We start from the raw sequence: 19,162 nt of genomic DNA on the forward strand, positions 1-19,162 counted from the left end.
ATCTCCTGGCAATGGGTTCAACTAGCTGTCTAGGCCTCCTACCACAGGGCTTGAGTCTGTCAGGTGTTTAAAGCATATGTTTAGATGTAAGCATGTGAGTAGTCTTACTGACCACAATGGAATTGTTCACATGCTTAAAAGTAGCAATGTATTTAAGTGATATGCTACATCAAAACCAAGTGCCTTACATAATCAAGTCCTTACTTAGGCATAGGGTTGAGGGAGTGGGTGATAGTATTTTGGTCTTAAAGACAGGTACTCTGGCCAGCCCAGGAAGTACATATTTTGTCCAGCACAGGCTCTTCATATAAATCCATTATATGAAGCCATTAAAATGGAATTTATAGCTGGTTTCTTACAGCGTACATGAAAAATGTAAAACAGGGCATTACTGTACTTTGTGTCAGAAAAATTATTGCTATAAAGATATATTTTCATCAGCTGTGAAATTATACACAGTTCATCTGAATCGTCTCAATGGCACTGAAGAGACTGCATAACTGCAGAAGTCATTTTTCTAATCCTCCTTGGGAGCAATTAGCTAAAGCGCTTAATTGACAAGATTAGTCCTGATTTATACGTCTTGTAACTTATGCAAATGTACATGTGTTCTAAAAGAAACAGTTTAACTTGGTTTTAGTATTATTTCTACTGTACATATGTAATGTTAAAACTCTGTTTTAAGGGAAATGAAACAAAATGTAGCTGCTCTTTTTTATTTTACCATTTACCTAAAGAAAATTGTTTCTCAAAGCAAAATTTTACAATGTAACATCACAGAAAAAGACCCAAGAGGGCATAGAGTAGTTTACCATATGTAACTCTGTATAAGATGAATGTAAACAAAAATCAACCTCTTCTGTTCATTCCAAGCTCTGTTTGGAGTTCAATCTTAATTTACAATACGACAAAATAGAAATATTTTCTTTTTCAGGACTGATTTGTTTCTTCTGATGAAGGTAGACTGTCAAGTGCCCCAACCTCTGCAAAGGGAAAAAAAAGAGAATTCAGTAATGCTTTAACAACAAAGTATCTAAGTGCAAAGTTTAATATTAGTAGCTGAGTCCTAAAAATTATCATTATAAAGACTACTCTTTTTTTATTATTATTACTTTGCTTCCCTCAACCATATAAAAAGGTAATATAATCACATATTAAATGGTTTAATTTCTTGGGTAATTTTTTTTCTTTTGAGTATTAATATCTTCCTGTTAGAATTAGCACTGTTTTGAAACTATTCCATACCATGTACCACAACCATGAAGTTTTGATTCACATTGCTGAATGGTAGCATAACTAGGAACACGCAAGTGGGGAATCAGCCCCAGGTATTGTCTTAGACGAGACGTCTTGGTGGTCACCAAGGGCACAAAACTTATGCCTCTGTTGCTGAATACCCAAAGCAAAAGATTTTATACTGTTTGATTAAGACCCAGATTCTGCAGTTGGTTCTGTTTAGCCAGGCCCAGGAACATGCTTAGTGTCAGTCTTGGAACAAAGGTCTAAAAGGCTACTTATCAATACCTCAAAAAAATCAACCCCCCTTATGCAATTATAATTTAAGTTATGTCTTTCGTCTTACAGATGTCAATGTATGACATTTTTTCTCCTTCCAAAATAGAGGGGATATTATATTATATTATATATTAAAACTAATATTGGACTCACAGTGGTTTTTTTCAGAATTGAAATATTGATTTGATGTATGAGTTCATATCTAGGTGTATCCAGTAGCCTTTGTGTAATGAGAATGCAGTGTCATTTGTTAATATTTTGTGCTTGTTGTTGCCTTCAGGTGCTCATGTTGGATCACAGCAAAGGCGTTTGACATGATGCAATGGATCTTTTTTTCATGCACTCTCAGGTTAGGCTATAACAGCACAGTCTGCTGTGAGTGAGGGGGCATGTTGATTTGTGCTGACCTGTGAGCAGACCAGGAAATTGTTGCTCAGAGACTCACAGTTCAATCCCTTGTTGCTCACTTGCCTCATGAACAAAGTCTGTCTGTGCCTTTTACTAGATGTGCCAGCCCAGCTGCACTGACCTTCACCCTAAGGGATGCAGAATCAAGCCTTACCCTATTCCTACCACAAGGCTGCTCTGCCAGCAGTGACTGGATGTGATGCAGGTTGCTCACAAAGCAGAGTACAGAAGCATTTATAGTCTTTATACCTAGCACAGCCACACTAAACAACTGACAGTCTTATCAATGATAAACAGATTGGGTCAAATTCCAGTCACCAGACTGCATAACTAGAGCAGAGTGATTGCAGCAGTAGTTTTGGGAGTCAACTTGAAGAGGCAGGGACAGAAAGACAGCAGCAGCTGCTACAGCCACACAATTGCACCAGTGGAATGACAGCAGCTGAGACTGCTGCTGCCCCAATGTGTTCCACAGCTCCAGATGCCTAGCTGCCTTGTTATACTTCTGCCAGATCCTACTTCACCTATTAAACTTCTAAGTGGATTTAAGTGCTTAAGCCTTATACTATTCCACTGTGCTCAAGTCCTTGAAAAACTATTAACACAAAAGCTGAGCTAAATCTGAATACACTAATTCATGTACTGGAAGCAGTATAACTCTGTTAGCATGGTGCTCTTCTGGGGCTAAACTATCCTTATCAGCACAGCTATTTAGACCTAGCAGATTGTGGTGCTACCACAATACTACAGTACTTAGGCTACCTTGCTCAGAACAAGCTTGGATTTCCCTATCTGACACTGCATCGTGTCAGATAATGCTACTTAGTATGATCTTACTGATGCCAGTTTCATACCATGGTAACTCTATTGACTTCCATGGAATTACTCCTTATTTACAATTCTGATTTACAATCTTGTATCTTAACTAATTCCATGATAATTTAAACAATGGGTATTATCTCTCACACAAGAAACTCACATTCTTCTAGAATCACCATAACTTGAAGCTGTCAATTTAAGAGTTCAGTAAAAAGCTATAAGTTGTTTTTTTAATTATTATTCCCCATGCGCTAGTTCTTTTGTAGGTACAGGAAGTTTACCCAAATAGTGCTGGTTAGCTGAAGAATTTGAAAGGGTTTCACTAATCGTGCATGGGGGTAGGAAGTTGAGAACTTTGCCATGCCTTGAAAGAATCTCTCATAAGAGCCAGAGTGCCCAGATCAGTTAACTGGATACAAATTTGACATCTCAGATGAAGATGATAGTGCTGTCACACATGGTTGTCCCCACTCTATGTAATCCTTGGCATGTTGCTACCTCAAATTTACTGTATTGCACTGGTATATATATGAACATTGGCTGTCCAAGAATAATTCACGATACCTTTGACCTTCTATTTTACATTTAGAAGGAGAGATCCAAATAGTCCTTTGGAGGGAGAATTCCAACCCACATATTCCCCCAGACCATCTGTGCTTCCAGCTCTTTATGCTGAAGCTGTTGTCCTCAACCTTCACTTTGTAGAGAGCTGCTAAGATTGAGTGGCATTAGAAAATGGTGATTTTCATGTGAAGGTGGGTAGGATCTTCAACAATCAGTAGTCAGGAAAAATGATTACCCTTTTACTGTAGATTTGTAACATTTCCCCAGCACACATCTTTTAGTTGACAGGACAGAAGATCTCTGAAGGTTTGTAAGACTAGCTAAGGTTACAACATTGTGTGAATGTTTAAAATTATGATGTTAGATCCATATCCATGAGCTGTATCAAATGAACAAAAATGTTGAATGGAAAATGCTCAACAAAGAGACTAAGCATAATAACTCTCCAGGAATTGGGAGGGTGGAAGTTGCTCCGCAAGAAGCCTCGCTGATGTTACTGGTCTATCCTCTGACTAGGTAGTGCACAATATTAAATTATCAGATTTTGTTTCCAGTTTTGTCTTATACATTGTCATTAAAATGCCTTAGATTATTTGTTTTAATCTACATTAATTCTTTGGTATGCATTATAACTATGACTGTCTGAAAAGCCCTGTTATCTAAGACATGACTACATCATGCCTTAAGCTCTGCTTGCTACATAGAACTTTTCCTCAATTTTCTCAGACTTTCACTATGTAACTTTCAGTTTGGTCAATGAATTTCAGACAATTAAGGGCATTCTGTACTGGAAAATAAAATGATTGAGAAGGGTAGGATTCAAAATCTGCTTTTGAGTTAAGAATTGCAGCTGAATTATTCTCAGTCTTATAAACACATTAATGCTTGTACTTTTTTAACTATACTATTCACAGATACGATCTCTGGCACATAAAATGAAAAATAAATGAGCATCACATCAGCATGCTAGTATCTACAGTATTGTCAGCAGTGAGAATTTCTGAGCAAATGCAGGACATTTTTTAAAATAATGCCAAAAGTGCCCAGTTTCCTTTATAAGACTACTGAGAATATATTTTATAAAAGACAATTTATTAAACATAAAAAGTAATATAATGCCCCATGTTATCATTTCAGGGTATGAATTTAAAAAAAAATGAACCAGGGTATGCTGTATGTTTTCAAATAGCAATAACTTAATTGCTATGAAACAGTCAATAAGACATTATACACAAAGGTAGGGATTTATGAAAAAGCATGCAACGGAATTGAATACTTTTGAAACAGAGTTAGTTATAATGCTTGCAATGACAATACATGCCTTCAATCTTCCTGTTATTTTTCTCTCAATATAGATCACTTTCTAAACCTTTTGAAGATAGTAAATTTCAAGAAACTATTTTTCATTGGTTGACATTTGAAAAAAATGTATTTAAGTGAATCAATCTACTTTGTCTGAAGATTTCTGAAAAATGTATGAAGACCTTCAAAATTGTAATACAGGTTTAGCAACAACCTAGATAACCCTGTTGCTGGATGTCATAGTAAGGTAATATTCCTTAGCTACCTACAGGCACAATTCTGCAGATCCTGTATAGGCACAAATATGTGGGATTTCATAGTGTTTTGCTTTCAAAATTGTGTCCTGTGTATTGCTACATGGATGACTGATTATAAAATTTCAGGGTACGTCTTCATTGCAGTGTTCTCCTCTGTCAATAACACAAATGTATCTCAAGTTCTACTAATTATTCAAGACATGCTAAGTGTAAAACAATTTGATAATGAAATTCTCAGACATTGTAATCTTTTTAGCTCATTTAAAGGTAGTTCAAACAGTTTTAGCAGTTCTTGTTATTACTGAAGTAGTGCCTAAAGTTTCCAAACAATATTTGGCCCTATTGTGCTAAGCACTGTATGCATTTATAATAAAAAGATGGTCCCCCCTACACTAAGGAGTATATAATCTAGTATCTAGAATATACTAGTTCCTCTACTACTTACTCATTTATACCTTTCTGTACATCTATGGTGCTACTTGCTTGCTTAAACAAAGTTAAGGGCATGTGTTTAAGTGTTTGTGGGGGGATCAGAGTCTAAATACATCTTTTCCAGATCTCAAGCAATTATTCAGTGATATAATATCAGAATATTTTGTTCTAGAGGTTTTATAGCAAATAACATCAAAGCCATTCTTCTCCCAAGATACTGCACAATCAGCAATTGTAAATTCAAGCACACTCCTGCAGCTCTTATCCAAAGTTTGGTCCAGGTAAGGATCAAATCTTCAATGGCTGTGGGAAATACAGCTGTTCTTTAAAATAATTTTAGAAGAGTTTTACTAACCTTTAAGATGCAAGTAATTCAAAAATTCAATTACTGTGCGCACAATATTGTCATCGGCCAGAGATCTTCCAAGAATACCTAAAAACATTTATTGAGAATTATTCAACATGTAGATAAGACAAACATTTATTAATTCATGAACTTTCATGATAGAAGGTGCAAGCATTTAGAAAAACCTGTGTGTGGAACAGCATTTCATTTATAGATGTTTAATACAAAATCTGAGGCCTGGATTTTCTTCTATACCAAGTTACATTCAAAGCGAGAGCAGAACAGCCATCCAGGGAGCTGATAATAGCTCCCTGATTCTAGAGGTGCTCCAGCTGCTTTAAACTAGGAGTGGTTATAACTCACAACTGAGTATGGTCTGTAAGGGGCCATATGTCAGCTATGCTCTGCCCCACCTCTACCTCCTTATGTCCCTCTAAGGTGGCATCGAGGAGAAAGGCTGGAGTAGGAACCCATTCTACCATATATTCATCAGAAGTTAAAAAATTTTAACTCCCCTGGAGTGTAAGACTTCTAAGTTAGTCAGGTACAGCCAGATCACATCCCTGTCGTGCCACTTAAGCATGAGTAAAGAGAACAGAACTGGAGGATAAGAAACTAGCCCTTACCCTTGATTAATAGCTCAAAGAAGTGTTGCTTCATATGAAACTATAAGAATGTGCTTCTCTTATACACTTGTATGATAAGGCATCTCTCACTGCCTTTTGATCCCCCGAATTCCTAAACTCTGTTGTACTCTGGTTGAGTCTTTGCAGTGAGCAGAATATCGGGGGTGGGTTCTGTTGCATAATAGGTTTCAGAGTAAACAAGAGTAGTTCTGTATGCATTTCCTATTCTGGCTCTTTTGACCTTTTTTGTTTTAGCATGCCCTTTTATGATGTTAATGCATTGTTAAGATGGCCATAACTCATTCCATATATTTAAACAGTAACATTATTGTTAATTATTCAGCAGAAAAGCTGGAAGTTCAAGTTCTTTATGAAATGAGCTGTACATAAATATTTTTCTTCAGGGACTTGGACATATTGTAGAGATAGGCCTCTGCGTAGGTTACCATAGAATTTATGCTGTATAACCAGTTCTTTGCAGACTCTGGTATTGAAATTCCTGTTGTCTCTTAGAATTTACAGGGTTTTCTGGTTTTACTTGTAGGTTCTTTGAACTAAAGCTACTTAGCTTACAGGGCTTACAAGTTCCTCCAAGTTTGCTGGTAAGCTTGTAAATCCTACAGCATCCATCATGTTTCCATCTTCTGAGACCTCATCAGCAACTCAGATTCCCAAAGCAACCCAGTCTTATTAAAAAACATTCCTATATATTAATTTTCCTTGAAAGATAATTACCATTATCATTTTTACATTACATAGCCATTTACATTTTACATGACCTTTTTAAAACAACTTTATAACAAACCTCAAGATTTTTCAAGTGCAAAAAATTACTCCCCTCCCCCTCCCCCTTAAATACCTAATTCTGTTCAACTTAAAGGTAACAAGAAGTCCCCTTTGGATAGGGACTGCCTGAGAAGTTTCACATACAATGGGATTTTTCAGGGTTGATGGGAGAAGTGTGTCTAAGTGAGACTTGTAACAGAAACTGAGCTACAATTGTAACCCCCCCCATCCTGCAAGGTTCTAAGTACCAAACACTAGTTGGATGCCAATGATAATCAAGGGCACTCAGCAAAACTTTGGAAGACTGGGTTCCAACAAACTGTGTTTACAATTCTGTAACTTGTAATTTACGGACCATGTATTTACAAAGGAACTGTCTGCATCTGAAAAAGATACTGTGCTAGTGAGAAATACTACTAGATCAGAATTCATTAAGGTCTAGATCCTATTCCATCTATTAAGTGCAGAAATGGACTTGGGAGCCCAAATGCATATCTGCTCCACCCTACTCAAGTCCCTGAAAAAATTGATTAATGCATCTATTTTGCAATCTTTCCCCTAAGATTGAGTCACAAAAAGTAAAGGGGAGGAGAAGGAGGACATGCTCATCTTTTTTACTAATACTCTTTCAGAGGCCTAAGCAAAGTGGAATAGAATCACACTTAGAATTGGTACCTAACTGTCCTTTTCACCCATTATTTCAAAGTAGCATTGCAAGATGCCCCTGTTTGAGGAAACATTCTGCCTACTATTGTTGCTGTCTATCATAGACCAGGAACAAATGAGTTATCTCCCTGATAATTTTACAATTTATGGAAGACTTATCATTGTGTTCCTTCCTCCTCATTTATTGGGTAAGTGTGTGTTATCAAAATATAAAAGGGCATTTCTTGAATTTTGGACAACGATTTAATCAAACAGATAAATCTGTACCGTACTGTCTGCGTTTGAGTTAAACTGTAACCTCCTTGGGGCTTGGACTGTACAGTACTGAGTACAGCAATATTACTCAAACAATAATCAGCCTACCCAGGGTTGGAGTAAGAAATGGATGTCATATTGTAACACTGTATTTCCCAATAGCAGGTTAGATTATGCTTACAGTGTTCTTTCTATGTGTGTATCACCCCTCACTATGCAGAAAAAGCAATCATTTCCTTCTATAAAAGTCTTCCTGCCTTTGTAAACACCTGGTTTATCTGTGTGTCTAGTGACCTGGATAGAAGAGGGAAGCAAGCAATGTTTTGGCTGGAGAAAGAGTAGATGAACTGACACTAGGTTCAAAGGGGAACAGACTCTGTTTTACTTTTCAAAATATACCCACACCACTCTGTCATGTGGAATCTCAGCTGTTTTAAGGGAGGCCTCAGTCGTGCTGTCAATGAGCAGGACTGTCACATTTATAACCCTGGGTAGGGGTGGAGTGGGGGCATAAGCAGATTCAGGCTTTTGTAAAGGGTGGTGTGGAAGAAGTGAAGGGTGCTGCAGGGGTAGCTATATCCCCTGTTCCCAGCCTCCCCTCCTCACCTGGGTGGGCAGACCATGCCATGAAAGCATCAGCTGGGAACTATTTTAAATTCCTTGAATCAGGTAATAATACCCATCCCACCTCTCAGCCTCTCCTCTTCCCTGCCCTTCTCTCCCCACTTGTTGCTGCTACAGTCCCAGGCTGACCTGGGGGGCGGAGGTGTGGAGGGGGAATCTCTAGACACACTTCTGTCCCATTTCAGCCAGGCTGCATGGGGAGCCAGACTCAGCCAGAAACAGCAGCAGCAGCGGTGGCAGGTGAGTTCCCCTGTACCTGCTCCTGAGCTGGTGGGGAACACCTGGGGGAGTTGGGCTAGGAGGAGAAACCTGCTGCCACGACCAGTGTCCCCAAGTAAGCCTGGCTCTCTGTGCCCCTGCTGGAGTAGGCCAGGAGCAGCTCTAGAGTTCCCAGTGCCCCAGTAGAAGCAGTGGATAGGGGAAGCTGGGGAATGAGAGGGGAAGGGAGGTGCTGGTGAGCCCAAGGGGAAGGGCTGGGGGGACTGCTTTGTGGACTTAAGGAAAGTCCCCAGCTGTTGTTCCTGTGGTGTGGTGTGGTGTGGTGTGGTGTGAAAAAGGTATGACCAGACTACCACACCCTTTCTGGATCTGCCTGGAGGTAGGGGTGGGGTAAAGAGGGAATGGCTAGCAAGTCCTTCAAAATTGACTCAATGGAATAGAAAGAAAACTCTGAGAGAAATTATCAGTTTTCTACTCTCATATGACAGTATTACCATGATGGGTATATGTCCTTAAAACTGTAATTCTAAAGGGCTACCTGCTGCTAAGATGTAATTCTGTTTAATTATGAATGTTCAAGCAGGAGGTGGTTGTTAAAATTGTTAAAAGCAGTTTCTATCCAGCTGAACACCTGGTATATTTTAGCACCCTTATCATGATATAGCTTTTTACATTTTTTCTTAAGAAGAATGGATATAGAAAAACCCATGCAAATTCCAGATCCCCTACTCTACCTTAGGTTTCTACCTGTGATCCTATTCCAACCTGCTCAAGTCCCTCAATAGCATTTAATGCACAAGAAGGTGGGTTGGTTCTTTGTTTGCTCGCTGCTTTGTGTGACTTAGTCTTAGCCTTAAGGCTAGGATGATGATGACATTAATTTTAGTCTTAAGGCTAAAATGATGATGATAACGACATGTTAAAAATAGATGTGTTAATATTTTTTCAGGGACTTGAGCAGGGTGGAATAGGGTTGAATTTAAGGCACCTAGATCCACCTAGGCACTTAATAGGTGGAATAGTATGTCCCAAAGTGGTTTTAAAAATTCCAAATAGATGGCAAATAACAAAACAAGTTTGCTTCTCTGAAAGCTCATCTGCCACCAGAAAAATTAGCTTTTGTTTGGGGATGTAATCCCAGTTTATTTCAGTTCAACAAATAAATGTCACCTATACCAAGAGATGAAGTGGGCTTTATAAATATTTTAGAAAATAACGTAATTGAACAAGGAAATATTTTTACATGCCCAGCTACATAATTTGAGTAAAATTAAATGTTTTAGGATGTAAATTTAGTTCAATTTGGAAAACTTGCTTTTAAAGTAGAAATGGATTTCACAGTAGAAGACCAGAGTCACTGACCGGGAGGAGTCTACTACAACCTGATCCTGAGAAGCACTGAACACTCACAGTTTGTATTGGCCTCAAAATGTTGAGTTATGATTCTGATTCAGATATCACTGGATAAAAGGGAAAGATTCCCATTCTTTCACTGATCTTTGTTTCAGACCCTAAAGTCCTACAATGGAAATAACTGATCTTACTTACACATATGGAACATACTGTATAGCTGCATTTTGAGTTTATAAGATGCTGAAAATCCATTTTATAATGAGCGGTTTCACACATTTTCCAACATTTCAATTTTAAATTGCTATTATAAAAACAATTCAGCGGTTTCAATAATAGTCTACTATACAATCCTGTCTCCCCAAAAATCTGTCCCTTACTGATTATACCTCTTGGCTAATCTAATGAAACTTACAGTTTCTAAGATGGTGTGAAGTATGTTTTGAATATTACAGTATATAGAAAAGGTAAGTTTTATCTAAATTAACATAATTTCTCTGATGGTTACTCTGCAGTTCAGACTATGACCATGCAAAAAACACACATCCCTGGAGTATCCGGGCAAAATTTTGCTTTCCTTTCTCTTATATGTTGGATTCCATTTGAAGATGATTAAACATACACCTAGGGAACAGAGTAACTCGTATACAAAAAACAAAATGTTATATACGTAAGCAAATGAGCTCTTGTAGCAATCATAATTTTACTACCTGGTTTCATATCCTCTTCAGGCTGTATGTCACGTTTACCAGCTAGCCCATGTTTTTCATTAAAAGATCTGTGGTTATCTATTGCATCTGTGAAATTAGAAATCAGAAGAGCTAATTTAGTTTTCAGCCATGTGCTTTGATCTTCATGGAGTCTACTGAGCTAGCTCAGAAGATTTCAAAGAAGGAACATGATGGACATTTTGATGGAATAATGCACAGTCAGTGAAACAAATTATTAATTTTCTATAACATATTACTGCTAAATTAAAGAAGCCATCTTCAAATATATATTCTAGCATATATCTAGTATGGGCCCAGTCTTGTACTACTTGCACACCAACATTTTTACTGAATTCAGCAAGAAGCTTGGGTGTACAGGAAACACAGGGCTGGAGAATTCATGTATAATTTAGGAATGTGGTGATGCTACTCTTTTTTCCTCTCTTTTTTACAGCTAAATTACCATTGAAAAGTAAACTTCAGTTAGTTTACATGAATAACCTCCAAAAACTATCTTACATTCCCCAGGTGCCTCTTCTCTCCCCCTTGCAATGGGCATTTCCTTTATCAGTAAAAGCTGATCAATACGACCTGCAACAGAGGATGATGCCTATTATCCAGTCTTAGAGAAATGGCACTTGGTAGGTATATCTCCCAGTACAGAATGGAACACACATCTGTCAACACAGTCTATTCTTCTTTGAGGAACATATACTTACAAACATTTACAAAAATAATAAAAACATTAAAGATGCAAGAAGTTAGTTATCCTCAAAAGTTAGTTACAAAAAGTAAATAATAAATAAAAAATATACATTCATGGTCTTTATGTGACTAATAGTAGTATCTCATATATTAATAACAGATCAGAGAGACTGAAAATAGGCAACCATGGTCAACAGATATGCTTTTAACATGAAAGTAGTAAAGAATATTAACTTCTGTATGTTCTGTGTCTTGCTTAGTATTTTGAAAAGCTTGTGCAATAATGGCTATTTTTAAACTAGATAAAACAATTTTAAAGGAAATCTATATAGGATATCTTAACGGTGAATCTCCATTTTTTTAAACCTGAATTGTGATATACTGGTTGACATTGGTATATGTTTTTCTTTTAATTACAGCATGGTATTAGGTATTTTCCCTGTGTAAGCTCCTGATACTTATTTACAATCTCAGGGAGTTTATTATTTGTCCATAATTAGGATATAATTAAAGACAATGCATATGAAGGCATTTTGATGTAGACCTGTGGAGAAATCTTGGCAACACTTTGGGAACTAGATTTCATTCTTTGCCTCTTCTTCTGAACTGGTCACCAAAATGCCATAAATCCTATACAACTCATGATCCCTCATTTTATAATGGAGGTCAACATACAGGTTTAGAATAACCAGATATTTGCTGTCTGAGAATAACTACTCACTATCAGTAAGGATGTCATGTGTAATTCTATATAATGTAATACCTTTCTACATGCCAATGCTTTTGAAGACAAAAAAGAACTTCTAAAACTACTTTTTTTTTCTGTGCCAGGCATGAAATACAGATTTTCCCAACAGACTCTCTTCATCCTCCTGCAGTAGCTGAAGTCTGGCTACTGCAGTAGTTTTTGTTTAAGCCAGAATTACTGCAGAGTCCAGAACAGCAAGTAAAACACTAGTAAATAGTATGCTGCAAGTGACAATTTTAAAGCAACATAGAGAAAATGACTTACGTGGCCCGAGTAGGTAACCAGCACTATTCAAAGTCCAGCCCCTCTTTTCTTTTGCCTTATAGAAGGGAAAAGCGCAGGTAGGTTATGAATTGCATGTATTACACAATGCTTCTGAAAGAAAGTAGTACCTGTGTGCAAATGGGCTTTTTAGGGTTTGTAAGGAGATTCACCTTTTTAAACACACACAAGCACTAGGAAAGCAGTCTCCCTGGGACAAATCCTCACTGAACTCAATGGGAGGTTTGCCAATGATGTCAGTGGAACTCCCAATTCCACTCTACATTGATGAAAGTGCAAGTCTCACACATCATGAGGAATATGATTAACTGTTTAAATCCAAATAGGTGCGGTGCTCCCCCAATCTGCTTTACTGAATAAGTATAGCTATTTCTCTCTTCACCCAGTTATATGGATTTGCGGAATTTATCATGTCTCAGCTACTTGTTTTGGAAATTTCTTGGTATCAAACCAACTCAGTCCTTGCTTTTTTCAGAGTGAGTTTGAGGCATTTGTTTTATTTTGCTCTGTAAAACTGCAATAAACCTCGCTTTCTTTAGTTCTGCCTCAGGGAGCCAAAGAGAATGACATGTCCTGTATATATGTATTTCTTGTCCAAACTGATCTGGGGTGCTTTGCTTTACTACGCCTAATAAGAGCAGATGTGTGTGCAGTGTTTGCTGCTACTTGCCAAGTGATATGCAGAGGGTGCATCTATACACAAGATGCTTACTGCGCATTAGCCTAATAACATGCATGGCACAGTAGCGTGTCATGGCAAAAACCATGCTAATAGCCTATTGCACATTGTTATTAGGCTAATGCACAGTAAGTGTCACTAAGTAACCCTGTGCAGGTGCCACTGCACAGTAACTTTAGCTTAGTACTTTATTAAGGAAGTACTAAACTAAATGTGCAGTATTTAAGGCCCATTCATGAGTGTGTAGACACACCCAGCCTGAACAGACCCCTCCTGAGATGAAAGTGATACTTACTGATAGAACCAGCCCGAATGTTTCTGACAAGGTGGTGCAAAGGATGAGAGAAAGAAACAGGAGACCAGTGCACCTCTGCATCTGAAAGGAGATGGGGGAACATCTCAGGGTTACCAGCTTTGCCTTCCTGCTGCTGGGGTGGGGGGTGCTGACACTGCTTGAGATTCCCAGAGGGACCTCCCAGCTCAGCAAGCATCCAGATGGGAAACTTTTTTGTTTTTGGCAGGCGGGGGAAGGCTGTGCATGCGGGATGCCCCCCTCCACCCTGGCAAGTACAAGCAGGAGCATCCCGAGGGCCGGAGACTGGACGAGCTCAAGACCAGTCCTTCTCCCCACCTCTACTGGGATGCGCAAGGGACAGCACGCAGAGCCCTGGGAGTCGCATGCCCCGGGAGGCCAGTACCTTGGTGGCGGGGGTGCGGGTCCGTGCAGGGCGCTGGGCTCGGTGCTGGCTGGCCGGGGCAGGGAGCCGTGCGGGCTGCGGGTCCCAGGGCGGCGGGCGCGGTGCTGCCGAGCTTCAGGCGGGGCGGGGGCGGCGGGGTGCGCGGTGCCGTTGTGAGCCCAAACCGGCTCCCCCGCGCCTATTTATGGGCTGCCGCGCCACTTGGCAGGAGGGGCTCGCTCCCAAGGGGGTGGGGGAGGGAGAGCCGCCCACATCCCCAGGTCATTTCCCCTCGCCAAGTCACTGCATTAGGAAGGGCAAAAATGACAGCAATTCAATTAGAGGCACTTGGAAGCAAGATGCAGGCTGCAGAGAGAGAAGCACCGCGCCAATTACCTTTCATTACGGCCGGGCCGGGCACTGGCGAGCCCTGGGAAGAGCTGCGTGCGGCAGCCCGGCTTCCCTGCTCTCCCTCGCGGGCAACTTCGCAACTGTTTTGTTGTTGTTTGAGACTAAGGAGGCATAAATTGACTCTGGAGAAGCAGGTAGAGAAGCAGGGCTAAACGGCGTGCATGTATTTACAGTTGATCCGCAGGCTGGTGGTCAACTACAGAGTCTAGGAGCACAGGGGAGCAATACCCGCCACCACCTCTTCTCTTCCAGTCCAGACCCTTCCTTTCAAATCCCTTTGAATCTGGCTCTAGGAGTAGATCAAAAGGACCTGGATAAAAAGAAACTCTGTTGTCTTGCCTCCTTCCAGCTTCAAAGGATGGGGGAAGCCTTTAGAAATATATGTGGGCTTTTTTTCATGCCTGGGCTGCGAATGGGTGACATCCTGCCTCTACCTGGTAACATGCTTTTCCTGCTGGTGATGTGGAAAGGTGACACGGTCTTATTATCCTCCCTACACCCTCCCTACAAAGTCCCTACACCTTAATTCAATTGTTTTTTCTGAAGTGTGGTTATGGTCAGGATAGTGACTATAAAGAAAAGGATACAGTGGGATTTCAAGTTGAATTTCCCTTCATTGGTTTCCATGTCACATTTTCTTAGTTAAAAAGGCATAGGGTGAGTTTTCTAACTATTGGTCCTGCAAAATCCTGAGATTAAAACCATATGGAGGGCTTTCTGCAATACCAGTATTTAGCTACCTCAGATAAACTCTGGCATACTTTCCCCCAACCTCACAATGCCCTAAGAATAAACATTTATGGAGAGAGTGTGCGTGTTGGGAACAAGGCTGCTGAACAGTGTGTGATGCAGAATCCCTTATAGGTCAGAAGGCACGTGGCAGTTTTATGTGAGTGTAGCAAAACCCACATAACTCAAAAGAGAAGAAAGACTGGTGCAGGGGGCTGGACCCGATGATCTTCCAAGGTCCCTTCCGGCCTTAAAATCTATGAATTGATTAATCTTGTCCTAGTTCAGCCCCCACCTGCTATTATACACCCTGTGTATCAGCAAACATAGGACTAGAAGAGTCTGAACATGGTACTCAAACCCTGAAATAAAAATGTAGCTGTGCAGTCCTATGATATGTATCAGATGGGCTCAGTTTATATCTCACCGTACTTCAATATACACATCACATACATGTGAAGTGTAAATTCTCATTCAACAGTTCCTATCATTTACTGGCAATTTGCTGTCCACCATAGGCTTTATGACCCTTAGAATCCAGACTAGCTCGATCTGTAAGAATATCTGAGAAATAAGATAATTTTTGCAAAGTATCTTTTTTTAGCTTTGCCAGTGACGTACAGTATCTCTTATTCAAATTTTCTAGTCTGTAACTAGTACTTTAATTTTTAACTTTTACATTTCTTTGTGTTACAAAATGTTTCTTTTGTATTATTAAAATAAAATCACAAAAGCACAAAGACTTTAGAAATGTTAATTTTGCTGTCTTTGGCTGGGGTTTGTTCTACATGTTCTTCTCAAAAGTATTTGGAACAATGTATTTTAACCTGTGACTCTTATTCTCTTTTATCAGCATAATTCTTACATATTCTTGTCAAATAAGTTAGTGAAAAAAAATCTCATCTTTGTCAAAGTCAGAGATAGATGAAAGCCTCTTTATATACTCAAAGGCTTGTTCCATCATTTCTCCATTATACATTTTGTCTAAACCTATATCTTCAGTTTAGTGTCAATTAAATCATTTTAGCAGTCTTTTCTGCCATTTGTGCTCTTATTCCCTCAATTTTCCTTGTCAAGAATGCTATTAGCTTCTTTTTTATTTTGTAAGAATGTAAACCTTACTTCTCAAGCAGAAGAATTAGAAGTTAGTCTAAAACCTGCTCTATCTATATTAGCTTAAAAACCAGCCATTTGTCTGAATAAACTATCATTTCTATTGTTAAGCAACCTTTCAATGTGGTCATTTCTCCAGTGATTTATTAGTTGGCTGCAAAGGGTAGTTTGCTATAGCTGTTAATATGGCAGGCGTTAAGTAGAATTTTGTCATCAAAAACCTCAATGGGCCTGATCCAAAGCCTACTCAAACCAAACGGAGACATTTCACTGACTTCATTGCCTTTGGATTAGGCTGTTTTTTCACAGATACAGTTAAGAAAACTTCCTCTAAAAATCTAAAAATCCACAAATGCGCAATGGAATTCTTCTCACTTACACTACCTGAGTCCATAGCTATTACAAACAAATAATACATAACTGCATTTGAACACAATCTATTTTATCTTGCTGTTTCAAAATAATGCAATGGAGAAAAGGGCCGTGTTTTGAAATAAGTTACAAACTTTAATTATTTTTTCTTAGTAAGTTTTAGAATCATGAATCAAAAGCATGACTTGTATAGCTAAGCTGTTTTAGTGACCGCATTCTCTATTAATATCCAGAGGATGTCACTTTAGATTTCTCATGTCTAGAATTACCAGGGCTGTGAGCAAAGGAGCAGAATGCTCTGCCTTTATGAATAGCACTGCTTAAGTCGCCTGCTTTTAGATAGTAGTCTGCAATTGTAATCCTGATATATTTCACATTTTTTTACCAATCTGAGGAGCAGCCATTAATTTTCTATTTTCAACAAATTAAGTAGTTTTAAATAGTATTATTATGGTTAGAGTCATGAGGTGGTGCTGTTAATCAGACTTATAAGTTCTTTCTGTTAACATATGAGCAAATTTACAATTTGAAGACCTATGGCACTATCATTAGTATTTTGACATAATTTCTTGTATGTGAAGCTGTTGCCAGTAGCAAGAGAGTTTGCTCTTCACCTTAATGTCATTAGAATCAGTTCTTGCTGTATTGGAACTTGTGTTTGGGCAGAGATTTCAGAAAGATGGGTTTGCCAGCATTTTGTTTGTAACCTTTGTTCAAGGCTTGGTGCACATACTGTAAAATAAATAATATGCAGTAAAAGAGTACCCAAATCCCACTGATTTCTCTTCCAAAAAGATACTGACCTGCAAGGCTCTGATAATTGTCATTGTTCAACAGTGGCTATAAAATGTTAGGACTTTGCTGCTTATCTTATAATGATGTGTCTCTCTTACATCCTTGTGAATAAGCCAATTAAAAAGAAATGTATAAATCAAAGGCCAGATTCTATTCCACCTATCAGTTGTATAAGTAGACATCTACACTCCTAAATGCAATTCTATGCCACTCTTCTAGATCCCTGAAAAATGATTAATGCAAAAAGCGGATGAGTCCTCTTCACTGCTCTTTTGTGACTCAGTCATAAGAGGTAGATGACAATTTTTTTACAGAAGTAGATGTCTTACTGGATTTTCAAGACATGAATGGGGTTGAATAGAATTGCACTTACAAGCCTAAGTCCACTTAGACTCCCACTATGTGGAACAGAATCTGACTTCTAATGTCTGATTCACAACTCTGCTTCTCCTTTGATTTAAAGACATTTACACAAATATAAAACCAAAAACAACACAATGTTGAATCAGGCACTTTCATGACAAAATCACAGAGATATTAGTAAGAGGCAAGGTAATGGGGTAAAGAAACATAAAGACATTCCTGAAAGTTGGGAAGACACGATGAAAGTGAGCTTGACACAGCAATATGACTCAAGTTCTGGGACACAGTAGCAAAAGGCTCTTAAATCAAGTGTTGGATGGCTAACAAGAAGGGGCTGGGAGGTAGCATTTAATAAGTTTGGGGAACATTTTACTAACATGGTTTAAACATAGCTTAATTGGGAGTCAGCTGTTGAAATCCTAATTCCAAGAGTAGTCCCAAGAAAATGGGACTGTTCAAGGAGTAAAACAGTTTTTTTTGCAAGAGTAACATAATCCAGACTATGGTAATTATATCTATAAGGCACCTGCATAAAATACCCAGTCCTCCATCTGAGGGACTGCATTACATTTTTTTAAATGCAAATCAAGTATATTGCACCTTATGAATACCTCTTTACCCATTCTTTTACTAAATATTTCTATGAATTCTATCAGGTTAAAGTAGTAGAATTAAATTTTGCAGGAGATGGGCTGATTTGATTGCATTCAATTATACTTATCTAAAGTGTCATAACATGCCTTAGTTACACTTTTTCTGGATCAAAGGGGAGGTTCAATAATTTAATGTCCGGGATGGCTCCTAAATCCTGTTTTGAGGGTGATCCAGACCTTCTCCTGAGCATCCAGCCCAAGGTAGGTAAGAAAGGCACTGAGTTGCTCTACAGGGGAAATCCTCTTTCCCAAGGATGTAGATGTGCTTTTGATGACTTGGAAGTGGATGAAAGTCTATGCTGGTAAGTGCAAGGTGGAATGTATTGAAAGGAACAGTTTTAACTACTCAGAAAATTTGCTGGGTGATAAATTTAACAGTAACCACTCAGGATGGTTGAATGATCAGTCTGGGCAGCTCAGTGAAAAAAAAATATCTGCACAACCAATTTTCAGAGAGCTTGATTTACTGAGTTTGTTGTATTTGATGATGTACTTAAAAGCATATTTTGGGGTTAGAGACAGGGTCTGGGAATGTTGTAGTTATGAATGGGATGGCTACCTCCCAGCCCCTTCTTGTTAGCCATCCAACACTTGATTCAGAAGAATGAGTGGCTGAGGGTGGCTTATGGCTTGTTACATACTAGACCCTGAAGGGTTTTTTGGGGGGGATCTCTCTTACAGTGACAATGAAGTCTATTGTTTATTAATTTTGTAGTGGTATTTCGAATACGAAGGGACCTACTGGAGTTTGCTGTT

At 38.8% G+C, this 19,162-nt stretch overlaps 1 protein-coding gene across 2 annotated transcripts; it reads right to left on the reverse strand.

The window, feature by feature from the left end:
- Nucleotides 1–700: 700 nt before the first annotated feature.
- Nucleotides 701–14,153, reverse strand: GAL (galanin and GMAP prepropeptide). Of its 2 annotated transcripts, XM_019547258.1 has the most exons (7): nt 13,992–14,153; nt 13,589–13,669; nt 12,597–12,651; nt 11,399–11,470; nt 10,880–10,966; nt 5,653–5,730; nt 701–983 (listed from the first exon to the last, which is right to left on the reverse strand). In XM_019547258.1, exons 2-7 carry the CDS (start codon nt 13,667–13,669, stop codon nt 931–933), a joined length of 426 nt encoding a protein of 141 aa, XP_019402803.1. In that variant the 5' UTR covers nt 13,992–14,153; the 3' UTR covers nt 701–930. The 2 variants fall into 2 exon arrangements, with proteins under 2 accessions (XP_019402803.1, XP_019402804.1); XM_019547259.1 differs by lacking the exon at nt 11,399–11,470 and having other exon boundaries at nt 13,992–14,149.
- Between the last annotated feature and the right edge of the window lie 5,009 nt (nt 14,154–19,162).

This window comes from Crocodylus porosus, unplaced genomic scaffold (genome assembly GCF_001723895.1).
Source record: "Crocodylus porosus isolate Cpor-Errol unplaced genomic scaffold, CroPor_comp1, whole genome shotgun sequence".
Classification (NCBI taxonomy): domain Eukaryota; kingdom Metazoa; phylum Chordata; order Crocodylia; family Crocodylidae; genus Crocodylus; species Crocodylus porosus.